The 13733-nt window shown below is 43.0% G+C and overlaps 1 protein-coding gene across 1 annotated transcript in view; it reads left to right on the plus strand.

Moving 5' to 3' along the window:
- megf6 (multiple EGF like domains 6) overlaps positions 1-13185 on the plus strand; it is a 74958-nt gene extending 61773 nt beyond the window's left edge. Inside the window, exons 28-32 of the mRNA XM_051130058.1 lie at positions 521-649; positions 794-922; positions 1905-2030; positions 2115-2243; positions 12007-13185. Coding sequence (XP_050986015.1) covers positions 521-649; positions 794-922; positions 1905-2030; positions 2115-2243; positions 12007-12071 — 578 coding nt within the window. The 3' untranslated portion in view covers positions 12072-13185. The remainder of the gene's footprint in view (positions 1-520; positions 650-793; positions 923-1904; positions 2031-2114; positions 2244-12006) is intronic.
- Positions 13186-13733: the final 548 nt, after the last annotated feature.

Consider the following 13733-nt stretch of genomic DNA (forward strand, 5'->3'; position numbering starts at 1 on the left):
GTCGTACCATTGATTTTTCCCTACAAGGAGTCTGAACGCCCTGGATATTGAGTGAAATCCACGCTGAGAAACTCCTTCAGTGGTAGTGGCGTCATTACAAGAGTCGGCACGTTTACATCCTGCCAGGATGGCATCTAGCGTGTCTCGTCTCTGCCATTTGTAAGCTCTTTTTAGTAGCTGTGGTCTGCTAATGTGGCATTGTATCAGTATTTTTTTTTTCCAAGTTGTGTTCTGGTGAAAATAGCAACAGGTAGCACCAGTAACTCAACAAGTCAACAGTTTCATGTAATCGAAATAATGGCGCCCCCTACAGTCCAAAATATGTATAAAACAATGCATTTTTTAAGTAACGTAAATCTTCTATAGGTTTTCTACTACATATTTAAGTAAGAGACATCATTTACGTTATAATAAACTAGACGAGTCTTAATACCTGAGGTTCCTTCCAAATTCACTATGACTTTATGTTTGGCCACTGGATGGATTAATTCATCTGAACACTATTGTGTGTGTGCGATAGTTTGTGTCCCAGGTCACTATGGTGTAAACTGTGAGCAGGAGTGTGTGTGTCAGAATAACAGTACATGCGATCGCTTCACGGGACGCTGCTCTTGTCCGTCTGGATATTATGGCCCTGCCTGTCAACACCGTGAGTGACAGACTTCTTTATAATTATCTTCATAATTTAAATATTTCTGATATTTCTGATATTTCTGACATTTCTGCTGCTCTACAATTTTGAAAGAGAAATCTGATATTATATGTAATGCTATGAAATGGTTCCCTATCTCAGGATGCCCCGCTGGCTTTTTTGGTGAGCTTTGTGCTCAATCATGTGACTGTAAACATGGGCACCTGTGTGATCACGTGACCGGACAGTGCGTGTGTCCTCCAGGTTACCAGGGTGACCAGTGTGAAAAACGTAAGTCATATCAACTTTAAAACAACATCTACATCATCAGCATGAAATTAGACTTTATATTTTAAGACTTACTTGCTTAATGGGATAGTTCACCCAAAAATTAAAATTACCTCTCAAGCCATCCTAGGTATATATGACTTTCTTCTATCAGACGAATACAATCGGAGTTATACTAAAAAACGTCCTGGCTCTTCCGAGCTTTATAATGGCAGTGAATGGGTGTTGACATTTTGAAGCCCAAAAAAGTACATCCATCCATCATTTTTTATAATAGCTTTATAATTCACTGCTATTATAAAGATTGGAAGAGCCAGGACATTTTTAATATAAGTCTGATTGTATTCTTCTGAAAGAAGAAAATCATGTACACCTAGGATGACTTGAGAGTGAGTAAATCATGGGGTAATTTTTATTTTTGAGTGAACTATCCCTTTAAGTGGAACACAAAGGTGAATTTTTGTTTGGGTGACTTTCCTCAATATAATGAAAATTATGAAAGTATCATAAAACTATGTTCCAGGTCATCTGAAACCATACAATATAGATGACAGACTGCAATTATGTCATTATTTTGTGAAAATCTTGACATGCGTTCTAGCTCTCATTCTTGCATGTCCATGAGTCTCTTTTGTGAACAAATTGTTCTTTTGAGTCAAATCTTTTAAATCTTTAATTTACAGTTCTCTTTTGACTCTTTTCAGTTCTCTTTTGACAATTTTGACTCACTGACTCAGTGGTTAACAGCTCACTGGAAAGAAAGATTATTACTGAGTAATGACTTTTTGTCTATTGAGTAATGTCTATTTGTCATGTAGAGCTGCTGACTTCAGAAGACGTATTATTCTCGTGGACTTCTTTGCTTTTGTGTCATTTCTGAAGCTTAAAACTCCAGTGGAAAGCTTGAAAGCTCATTGGACAGCAATGAGAGTATAAATAAGTCACTTTGATGGTCTCTCTGACTGTGCATGTCTGTGTGTAACAGGTTGTGATGATGGGCGTTTTGGACATGATTGTGCAGAACTCTGTGAATGTGATGGGGCGCCCTGTGATCTGACCACTGGACAGTGTCTCTGTCCACCCGGAAAGACAGGAGAACGCTGCGAGAATGGTACACATACACATCTTAAACATCCTCATAAACAACTCTCATCAACGCTGCTTCAAACTTAAACCTTTACCTTTTCTCTCTCAGTTTGTGACAGCAGGTTTTATGGTCCAGGCTGTTCTTACTCGTGCCAGTGTGCACACGGAGGCCAGTGTGACCAGCGCACAGGTCACTGCTCGTGTCCTCTCACCTGGCTGGGACCCACCTGTGAGGAAGGTGAGGGTTTGTATGTGTGTGGGTTTACAAACTTTTGCCTAGAAGTTAGCTAAATGTGCTGAAATATAATTAACACTAAAAAAATATCTAAATTTCTATAAAGAGTTCTATAAAAATAATAATTGAATTGACATGTTAATTAGTAATTAATAAATGTCATAATTTCTTATCCTGCAATTGATAAATATTGCAAATACATAGATACATATTATTATATAAATTAATACAAATAAAACCCTAAGTAATTAATAAATAAATCCATAATTGATCATCCTGCAATTGATAAAAATATTGAAATAGTATTTGTATTCTAAAAATGTCCCCAGAAGTTAACTAAATTTGATGAAATATAATTAACTCTAAAAAGGAGTTCTCTAAAAATAATTGTCTTTGACATGTATATATACAATAAAATAATTGTATATATATTTAATTTAAATAATATTTTAAATAACATTTTTTATTCTAAAATTGTCCCCAGATGTAAGCTAAATCTAATGAAACATCATTCAATAATAAAAATTAGGGCTGTTAATTTAATAAATAAATAAATAAAGTTGTGTATATAAATAATTATAATTGTAATAATAATAATAATATAAATAATTAATGGAATTAATCATGCCCATTAGTCCATATAAATTGTGAATTGATAATTTCTTGTCATGCATTCAATTTAAATATCTAAATAAACTATATTTTTATTCTAAAAACTTAGAATTTAGCTAAATCTGATATAACATGCTCCGTATAAAAATTTGTGCTGTTAATTTAAAATGTTAATTTAAGAAATAAACAGGTAGTGTAAAACAATAATAAAATATTTTGTGTATAAAATAAAATATTATTGTTAATTATTATATAAATAATTAAAGCAATTAATTATGCCCCATATTTTAAGTCATAATTTCTTGTCATGTAATTTAAATATTTCAATAAAGTTAATATACATATTTTTTACTCTAAAATAAAAAAGGGTTATGTTTGGGTCAGTCCGTAATGCTAATATACAATAATTAGCTGTTAAAAAAAACAGTCCAAGTGTATGGTGTGTGTGTAAGAGTCAGCTGTATAGCTTATATAGCTCAAACTCAAACCGCTCACGCTGTTTTTTTCTTTCTTTTATCTCTCACCATCTTTCTTTCCTTAAATTCTGCTTCTCTCTATATTCGTGTCAGTCACGACACAAACCCGGGCGTTTGAGCTCAAAGCGTTAGTGAGAGTGTGTGTGACAGTGTGCGTGTCAGCCGCAGTGTGCGTGTGTGTGATGGACCCCGAGCTGTTAAGGGCCTCCTGTCTGTCTGTGTAACGGCGCCTCTCTTTGACAGTTATTTTAAGTGAATCACAGCAGGATGCTTCACAATGTGTGTGCAAGCTTTGTGAATGAATGTATGACAGTGTGTGCGAGTGTGTCACCGTGGGGTTACTGTATGTGGCCCAGCCACACAATCTGTAAACCTGTACATCCCCTAAAAATACAAATAGTTCTTTCACATTTCACATCTTACTCTGTTTAAATCTTAACTTGTTAACTTAATTTATATTATAAAACTTTTTTTTAAGCCTCTGAGCTGTCAAATGATTAATCGCAATTAATGGCATACAAAATAAATGTTTTTTGAGTTTGCCTAATATTTATATATATATATATATATATATATATATATATGTGTGTGTGTGTGTGTGTGTAAAATAATAAAATGTGTGTCTACTGTGTGTAATTATTATGTATTTATAAATACAAACACATTCATGTATATATTTAAGATATATTTACAAGTATATGTATTTATTATAATTTTTATATCAATTATATTATATATAAATAAACATATTTGGTACATAACATATTTCTTTTAAATATAAACATTAATTTCAGTATATTTATATATCCATAAAAATTACACACAGTAGACACACATTTATTAGTTAACTCAAACACTTTTATTAGATAACTCAAACTTTTATTTTGTATGCGATTAATGGCGATTAATCGTTTGACAGCCCTAAAATAAATGTGGAATGAAAAACAGGTACATAAATACATGTATGAATACATAAATAAAAAATATAATGTAATAATAACTACATTTACTATATTATTATTACTAATTTAATGCAAATACATTAGCAAATTAATAAATACATTTACAGTATGATTAAATTGTTTGGAAATTAAAATACAGTTTTTTCATTGAATCACTTATTTATCCTCCTTTATTTTTCATTCACATTTATTTATTTACAGTATATATATTTATCATCCACCTTTCCTTATCTAATACAGTATGCATATTTATCATTCACATATTCCCTTTATTTTCTTCATTTACATTTTTTATGTACAACAAACATATTTATTTTTCCCTAAATTCAGAATTTTTTCCAAATTCAAATTTTTCTGGATTTCGATTTTTTCCATTTTCATTTTTTCTGGTTTTAATGGTTAAAAAAATGTCATTAATCATAACACATAATTAATTGAAATAATTAATTATACAATTTAACAGCAATTTATTAAAAGTTTAACAAAAATCAAATTTGTAGGGCCCTATGAAATGTTTTATTTTTTTAATTGTTTTATTTTCCATTAAAATTTTTATGGATTCCATATTAATGGTTTAATTAAACTTTAATAATCAAAAAGATGGTCTGATTAACTGAATTTATACAAAAACGTAATTTGTTTTTATTTATTTAATAGGGCTTGATGTTTTTTAATAAATTCTGTGTGGTGTATTTAATTTTTTCTGGTAATCAAATGAAGGCATAAAACATTAAAATGATTAATGATTATAAAAATTTGAAACAAAATTAAATTATTAAATTAAACCTTTCCTTTTCAACAAGAAAAAAGGTTTACTGTTAAAATTAAAACATGGAAGAAAATCAAGAGGTACATTCTACTTTACAAAATATATTGTTGTCACAGTTTCTTCAAGTTAAGCAAACTTTTTGTTTTACGGGTTACCGTAAAGACCCTTCAATTTCAGTAAAATGCTCATGAAGTGACTCTCAGAGAAGCTTTGGAGATGATTTACTCATTTACCGAGATGGCAATTGTAACGTGTACTTAAGTATGTGTAGTAAACGAAACCACGTGTCTACGCCAATTATTCTTGCAGGATTCATATTTAAATGGTCTTTTTGTGAACCAGAAACCAGAAAACAAAAAAGAAATTCCAATAGGGCGAGGGGGGAAAAACGTCTAGGTTACGTACGTAACCCTCGTTCCCTGAAGGAGGGAACGGAGACGTTACATATGGGAACTCGCTTAAGAGTCCAGTCATCTCCAAGCCTTATTCAAAAGGCCAATGAACATTCATGAACATTGGCGAGTGGTATTTGCATGCCGAGCCACTCCCCCGTATATACGGGTATATAAGAAGGCGGCGTGCAACCACTCATTCAGGCTTTTGCTGAGGAGCCGAGCTGCAGCCCGGCGTCAGCGCGACGTCAGGTCGTGGCAGGGGATGTAACGTCTCCGTTCCCTCCTTCAGGGAACGAGGGTTACGTACGTAACCTAGACGTTCCCCTTCAGTCGTTTCACTACGACGTTACATATGGGAACAGACCCACGGAACAGGCCACGAATCAGACGTCGCGTTACGCAACACACCGCGTGCCGACAGGCGGACGTGTCAGCAGACGGATATGAGCGTAACCTTCCCAACGCCCTGGGGGCCAATAGGGGGCCCCACAGGGATGCCAGTTGTACTGAAGCAGGAGTTGGGGGGGCGGAGCACATGAAATCTCTACATGTGGAACACAAGAAATTCAATATATCCATAGATTTTAGGGATATATGAGGGAAACATCGGCCTTCTGGCTGACCGTGGAAAAATACTGAAACATGTTGCCACAACCTGCTGGGCGAAGGAGACCCAACCGGAGCACAGACAAGCACTACTCCGCACTAGGCCTGACTGCGGGGCATGGAGGACCCAGGTTCGCCGGAGGGAACAACCGAGGGAAATAGCGCACGGATCCATTAGGAATGGCGCAGCAAGCCGACACCAGCCGGACTCCCGCTCGCCTGTGATGTCTATGTTAAGACACGGGAGGATACGGCCTCTACGCGAAGGTTGTAGAACCTGGCGAAGGTATTAGGTGTCGCCCAACCCGCAGCTCTACAGATATCTGCTAGAGAGGCGCCATGAGCCAACGCATAGGATGAGGCAACACTCCGTGTGGAGTGGGCACGAACACCTAAGGGCATGGCTCTCCCTGGTTTTGGTACGACAGGGAGATGGCATCTACCACCCAATGGGCCAACCTCTGTTTGGAGACAGCATTCCCTTTCTGCTGACCTCCAAAGCAGACGAAGAGCTGCTCGGTGCGTCTGAAGTGCCGAGTACGGTCCACGTATATACGCAGAGCGCGAACTGGACACAGCAGCGCAGAGGCTGGGTCTGCCTCCTCCAGGGGCAGAGCTTGCAGGTTCACCACCTGATCGCGGAAAGGCGTGGTGGGAACCTTGGGCACATAACCAGGCCGGGGTCTCAGGATGACGTGAGAATCGCCGGGCCCGAATTCTAGGCACACTTCGTCGACAGAGAAAGCTTGTAGGTCCCCTACCCTCTTGATGGAGGCCAGTGCGGTCAGGAGCGCTGTCTTAAGTGACAGATATTTTAGCTCAACTGACGCAAGTGGCTCAAATGGGGCCTCCCGCAGGCCCTGGAGGGCGACGGAGAGGTCCCAAGAGGGTATGGGGTGCGGCCTGGGGGGATTAACCCTTCTCGCACCCCTCAGGAACCTCACGATGAGTTGGTGCTTACCTAGGGATGTTCCATCCACTGCATCGTGGTATGCTGCAATGGCAGCAACGTACACTTTGAGAGTTGAAGGGAACAGCCTGCGCTCCAACTTTTCTTGCAGGAAGGAAAGCACTACTGCAATCGTACATCTCTGTGGGTCCTCCCCGCGAGAGGAACACCAGTCGACGAACAGACCCCATCTCAGCGCATAAGCCTGCCTTGTAGAGGGGGCTCTGGACTGAGTGATAGTTTCTATCACGGCCTGTGGAAGGCCGGAGGGGTCTGACGCGTCCCGTCCAGGAACCAGACGTGCAGGTTCCACAGATTGGGGCGCGGGTGCCAAATTGTGCCCATCCCCTGAGAAAGAAGGTCTCTCCTCAAGGGGATTTTCCAGGGAGGGGCTGCCGCGAGGGAAATGAGTTCTGGGAACCAGGTCTGGGTGGGCCAGTATGGCGCAACCAGCAGAACCTGCTCCTCGTCCTCCCTGATCTTGCACAGTGTCTGTGCAAGGAGGCTCACTGGGGGAAAGGCGTACTTGGGCCCCGGAGGCCAGCTGTGTGCCAGTGCGTCCCTGCCGAAGCTGTTGGGAGCCTCGTTGAGGAACCGCTGGCAGTGGGAGGATTCGGGGGAAGCAAACAGATCTATCTGGGCCTCCCCGAAATGGCTCCAAATTAGCTGGACTGTCTCGGGGTGGAGTCGCCATTCTCCAGGATGGGTGGACTGCCGTGAGAGCTGGTCGGCTGCACGGTTGAGTTCTCCTGGAATGTGAACGGCACGTAGCGATTTCAGCCACGTTTGACTCCATAGGAGCAGATGGCGGGCGAGTTGTGACATGCGACGGGAGCGTAGACCACCCTGATGGATGTAGGCTACAGTCGCTGTGCTGTCGGTAGCACGTGGACTGTCGGTCGGAAGCAACGAAGGGCCAGAAGCACAGGCGGCGACACTGCGGGGAAACGCCAATCCGGAGTGTGCCACGGTGCCATGCCCATCTCGGGACTCGATCGTGTAACCAGCGCTGAAGCGGTCTCATATGAAGCAGGCCGAGCGGCGTCACTGCGGCTGCGGCTGCCATATGCCCCAGGAGCCTCTGAAATGTTTTGAGAGGGACCGCTGTTTTGTGTCTGAATGACCCCAGACACTTCAGCACTGACTGCGCACGCTCGTTGGTGAGGCGGGCTGTCATACTGACCGAGTCCAGCTCCACACCGAGAAAAGAGATCCTCTGCACTGGGGAGAGTTTGCTCTTCTCTCGGTTGACCTGAAGGCCCAGATGGCTGAGGTGCCGGAGCACCAAGTCCCTCTGTTCGCACAACAGATCTCACGAGTGAGCTATGAGAAGCCAGTCGTCGAGATAGTTGAGGATGCGAATGCCCATCTGCCAAAGAGGGGACAGGGCAGCCTCCGCGACTTTCGTAAAGACGCGGGGAGAGAGGGAGAGGCCAAATGGAAGCACTTTGTACTGATACGCTCTACCCTCGAAAGCAAACCGTAGGAAGGGTCTGTGTCGAGGCAGGATCGAGACGTGAAAGTACGCGTCCTTCAGGTCGATGGCTGCAAACCAATCCTGGGGACGAATGCATGTTAGCATGCGTTTCGTCGTGAACATCTTGAACGGCAGCCTGAGAAGGGACCGATTCAGGGCTCGAAGATCCAGGATGGGTCTTAACCCACCGCTCTTTTTGGGCACGATGAAGTAAGGACTGTAAAACCCTGACTTCATCTCGGCTGGAGGGACAGGCTCGATTGCGTCCTTCGCCAGTAGGACTGCAACCTCCGCACGAAGCACAGCGGCATGTGTGTCCGAATGGACAGAAGTGGAAAGGACGCCTCTGTACCTGGGCGGACGCCTGGCGAACTGAATCGCATAGCCGAGACGTACCGTCCGAATCAACCACCGCGAGGGGCTGGGAAGCTGAAGCCAGGCTCCCAGCCTGGTCGCCAGGGGTATCAAAGGGACGTTGACCGACGTGACCGCAGTGGGGCAGCCTGGGGGGGAGGGGAAGGGGGGGACTGATCCCAGAAGGAAGAACGTCCTGGAGAAAAGTCAGACTGCACTGGGCAGCGCTTACCTTCTTCCCTGGTTCCCGCGCTGGCGACATCAGGCTCCGAGTCCAAATCCGAGGAGACACTTCTGGGGCGCTGCTCAAAGAGGGAACTCGGGGCCTGAACCCCGGAGGTGAGAGAATTGACTCTTCCTGTGACAGCTCCCGGCCCTCCACCGGGAGTGGGGACGTTGATGTTGTCATCCCCCAAAGAGCGATTCTCTCCACCTCCGGGTTGCCCGCGTCAGGGACGCTTCGCAGATCTTTTGCGGGTGACGGGTCCCTGAGACGCGGGCGGCGCCGCTCTCCCACGGCCAGCTCGACGTCGGGCTGCCAATCTGGTGTCATGTACCTTAGCAGGGGACGGAGCTGGTTGTTTGGAAGCCGCGGGGGCCCTCGGCGACGAGCAGGCGGAGGTTGGGGCCCTGCGGACATGGTTGGAATGTCGCGGCGGGGCAGGATGTGTTTAATCGCCTCCGTCTGCTTTTGAACCGCCGAGAACTGCTGGGCGAAGTCCTCGACGGTGTCGCTGAATAGGCCGCCCTGGGAGATAGGAGTGTCGAGAAACCGTGATTTGTCGACATCTGCCATCTGGGCCAGGGTCAGCCATAGATGTCGCTCCTGGACCACTATGGTGGACATCACCTGACCAAGGGAACGCGCCGTCCCCTTCGTAGCCCGGAGGGCGAAGTCGGTGGCGGCGCGGAGTTCCTCCATTGCACCCTGGTCAGAACCCCTCTCGTGCAGGTGTTTCAACACCTTGGCCTGGTACACCTGTAAGGTGGCCATAGCGTGCAAGGCGGTGGCAGCCTGTCCAGCGGCGTGATAAGTCCGGCCCGCGAGAGCGGACGAGAACTCACACGCCCTGGAGGGGAGATGGGGCCGATCCCGCCAGGTGGCAGCGCCGGGCGGGCATAGATGCACCGCGACAGCGCGCTCGACCTGAGGGACCGCCTCATAACCCCGGGCTGCACCGCCGTCGAGAGAGGCGAGGGGAGAGGAGCTGGGACGTGGACGAGAAGAGTGCGGGGCTCGCCAAGTCCTCACCAGCTCCTCATGCACCTCCGGGAAGAAAGGCACTGGGGGAGAGCGCGGCGGTGCCGCGGGAGCCCTCCCCAGAAACCAATCATCCAGCCTAGAGGGATCGGCCGGAGGTGTTTTGGGCACGTCCAGACCGATCTCCTTGGCGGCTCGGAGGAGCATAGCCGACAGTTCAGCATCTGTCTCAGACGGGGCGGCAACCGCAGAGGGGTACCGACCCGCCGAGTCGTCAGCCTCATCGTCAGCCTCTCCCTCTGATGCTGCAGCAGACATCTCGATCTCCTGGGGAGCGCAAAAGGAGATACCCAGCCCGCTGTACGGGGAGGTATACTGCTTTGGCAGCTCAACGGGACTGCGCGGTGACGCAGAAGTCCGCGGGGCTTTGGGGGCCGACGGAACATTCTGCATAGTCACCTGAATGTCCCCCAAGTGCCTCGCCGCGGCAGCCGAAAAACCTTGACGGCTCAACGATTTACCGCGGGAAGACAACAAGGGGTGCCTACTCATGAATGAGCGGCGGGACTTTAACGCAGCCATGGACATACATTCACAATGAACGCACGTACCATCCGTGAACGCTGCCTCAGCGTGCTCTCGGCCCAGGCACGTGAGACAGCGATCACGTCCGTCCAAAGAGGCGAGGAAACTACCGCACCCGGAAGCGCACGGCCGGAGAGACATACCGGGAAGATGTCCTCGACAGCCGCGAGAAATTCACTCTTTTGAAATCCCGGTCCGCCCAGGGAGAAACCGCGGCACAACCGTGCACTCAGACGGGGCGCTCGCTGGAGTGTGGGAGGCGTTGATGCCGTGAAAACGGCAGCCCGCAGGATTAGGCTGGCGGCTGCCGAACGCTCTTTTAGATGAAGCTCTTTTAGTAGCTCGGCAGCACGCCAGCAGAGAGAGTGTGAACTCAGGAACTCTTTTTCTTTTTTTTCTTTTTTAAATAGCTCAGAAGACGAGGCTCCAAAAGCAAAAGTCTGAATGAGTGGTTGCACGCCGCCTTCTTATGGCTCGGCATGCAAATACCACTCGCCAATGTTCATGAATGTTCATTGGCCTTTTGAATAAGGCTTGGAGATGATTGGACTCTCAAGCGAGTTCCCATATGTAACGTCGTAGTGAAACGACTGAAGGGGAATCTTGTTTACCATTTTTTAGTTTTTTAGTTTATTTCAGGTTAATGATTTTATATTTTCTGAAAAAATTAAAAGTTAAGAGATTAAGAACAAATCTGTAAATAACGTCAGAAAAAGTCTTATTTTTCCGTTTGATTTAATTTTATTAATTCAAAATAATGTTTAAAATGTTTCTGGAAAAATTGCCAATATTGTGAGGATTATTCATTTAAATTAATGTGTGTAATGTTTTCTGAAAAATGTATAAGAGTTTTTGCTCAAAACAAGAACAAATTTGTAAATAAGGTCAGATTTTTCCCTTTGAATGAAGTTTAATAATTCAAAATATTGTTTAAAATGTTTCTGGAAAAATAATAAAAATAAAGAGTGATTTTGCTTAAAACAAGAAAAAAAATCCAATATCATGAAAAAATATTCATGCCAATTATTCATGCAGGAGTTGTATTTAAATAATCTTTTTGTGGTTTAATATTCACAGACACTAGTCCATATCACAGTTTGTGTACAGTGTACAGACTTGCTTTGATTTACTCATCCAAAATTTTGAAAATTCCGCCACATTCCGTCTTATACAGTAAATTCCATTTTTTATGAATGAATAATTTATTGTGTAAAAATAATACTAAAATGGTTACATGGATTCATTCTGCATTCAGTGCTTTTAGTTATGACTACATTCACAATATGGAATTAAAAATGAAAACTGTGATGCAAAACAAATCAAAGCCAAACAAATCAAATACATGTGTGACAATAACCTCTCATTCTCTGTCTCTCTCAGGTGTTTCTGTAAATCACGTGTCTTCCAAAATACAGAAGAGACGACTGCGTGTTTCTCACTCCTAGTCCTGATGCGCAGTCCCCAAAAACACACACACGCACTCCTGACATCCCAGCAGAAGGCGAGTGGCAAGGGTGACTGAGTGTGTGAGGATATGTGTGACTTGTTATTATGGGTTTTTCCCCCAGACGAGCAAGCCACAGGAGAATTAGTATGAGGAAGCAATGCTGAAAAACACAGACACACACAAACATCCCCTCTGGATGCACACAAGACCATTGACAGGCTGTCAAAGAGTGTGTGAGTATATGTATATCTATGGTGGAGGGACACACTGCGGCTATGAACGAGTGTTTAATCACACACACAACATGATGGACTAGTTCGATGTGACTTAAAACACTCGTTTTGTAAGCTCTGTGTGTGCATAAACTCGCTGTTTCTTGTAAGTCCCACATCAGACACTCAAACCAAACCATCCGATCGGCCAAATGCCCACCGAGCCACAAAGCCAGACCAAACTTCTCTATTACGGGATCAGAGTGAAGCCTCAACCGCTCATTTCTATAGAACATACCACAAATACACCACTAAAGTGGCACATCAGAATACAGCAACACTCAATGGGATTTCTGCCTTCCATACTTGCCATACACAGTCTAAAATTTACCTTGTAAATGTACACCGAAACTAAATTTAAAAAAAAATTTATGACGGTGTCTATAAAGTATGCTTTTATGGTACTTTTATGTTTTTTTTGATAATACGGAGCATGAATCTGGAGCGTTTGTGCTGTTGATATCCTATTTGGATCCATCTGGATGGCTCGTGTGAGTGTGATGTATGTTCTGCGATGCGATTCCTGTGGCAGGCTGACTGTAAATATTCACAGTATTGTCACCCATCATCGTGCCATCTGAGGTAAATTGTTAAGTGGAGCTGTCTGACAGGATTTAAAAACAATCGGACAGTTCCTCCCAGAGACGTCTTACATGACAAACAGTCCTAATCTTTATAAATTACGGTGCTTAGCGCTCACTCGGCAGTCTTTTACTGTAAAACATGCTGTATAAAAGTTTTTTGTTCTTCTGTTTCGTCCTCGTTCCTCTCAGGATGTTATCAAAGTAAAGTTACATTTCGCTGTACAGTGAAAATATGTATTGGTGCTTAAACTTTTAATTAAATATGTTTGTACAGAAAACATTTTTTGTTGTTTGTAAGTAGTTTTTGTGTTTTGCTTTGCACTGCAAAAATTATTTTTTGTTTGCTAGTAAATACATCTAGATATTTTTCTTCTGTTGAAGTCTTGTTTGCTGAATGTGATGAAAACGATCAAAATTAAAAAATTAAAATCAGAAAAAAAAAAAAGAAATTCCAATAGGGTGAGGGGGGAAAATCTTGGTTACCATTTTTTTATTTTTTATTTTATTTCAGGTTAATGATTTTATGTTTTCTGAAAAAATTAAAAGTTAAGAGATTAAGAACAAATCTGTAAATAAGGTCAGAAAAAGGCTTATTTTTCCATTCGATTTAATTTTATTAATTCAAAATAATGTTTGAAATGTTTCTGGAAAAATTGCCAATATTGTGAGGATTATTCATTTAAATTAATTATTTTTATTTATTTATTATTCAGTTAAATTAATGTTTGTAATGTTTTCTGAAAAATGTATAAGAGTTTTTGCTTAAAACAAGAACAGATTTGTAAATAAGTTTAAGTTTATTAA

The sequence above is a fragment of the Labeo rohita genome, chromosome 15, assembly GCF_022985175.1.
Source record: "Labeo rohita strain BAU-BD-2019 chromosome 15, IGBB_LRoh.1.0, whole genome shotgun sequence".
In the NCBI taxonomy this organism is placed as follows: Eukaryota; Metazoa; Chordata; class Actinopteri; order Cypriniformes; family Cyprinidae; genus Labeo; species Labeo rohita.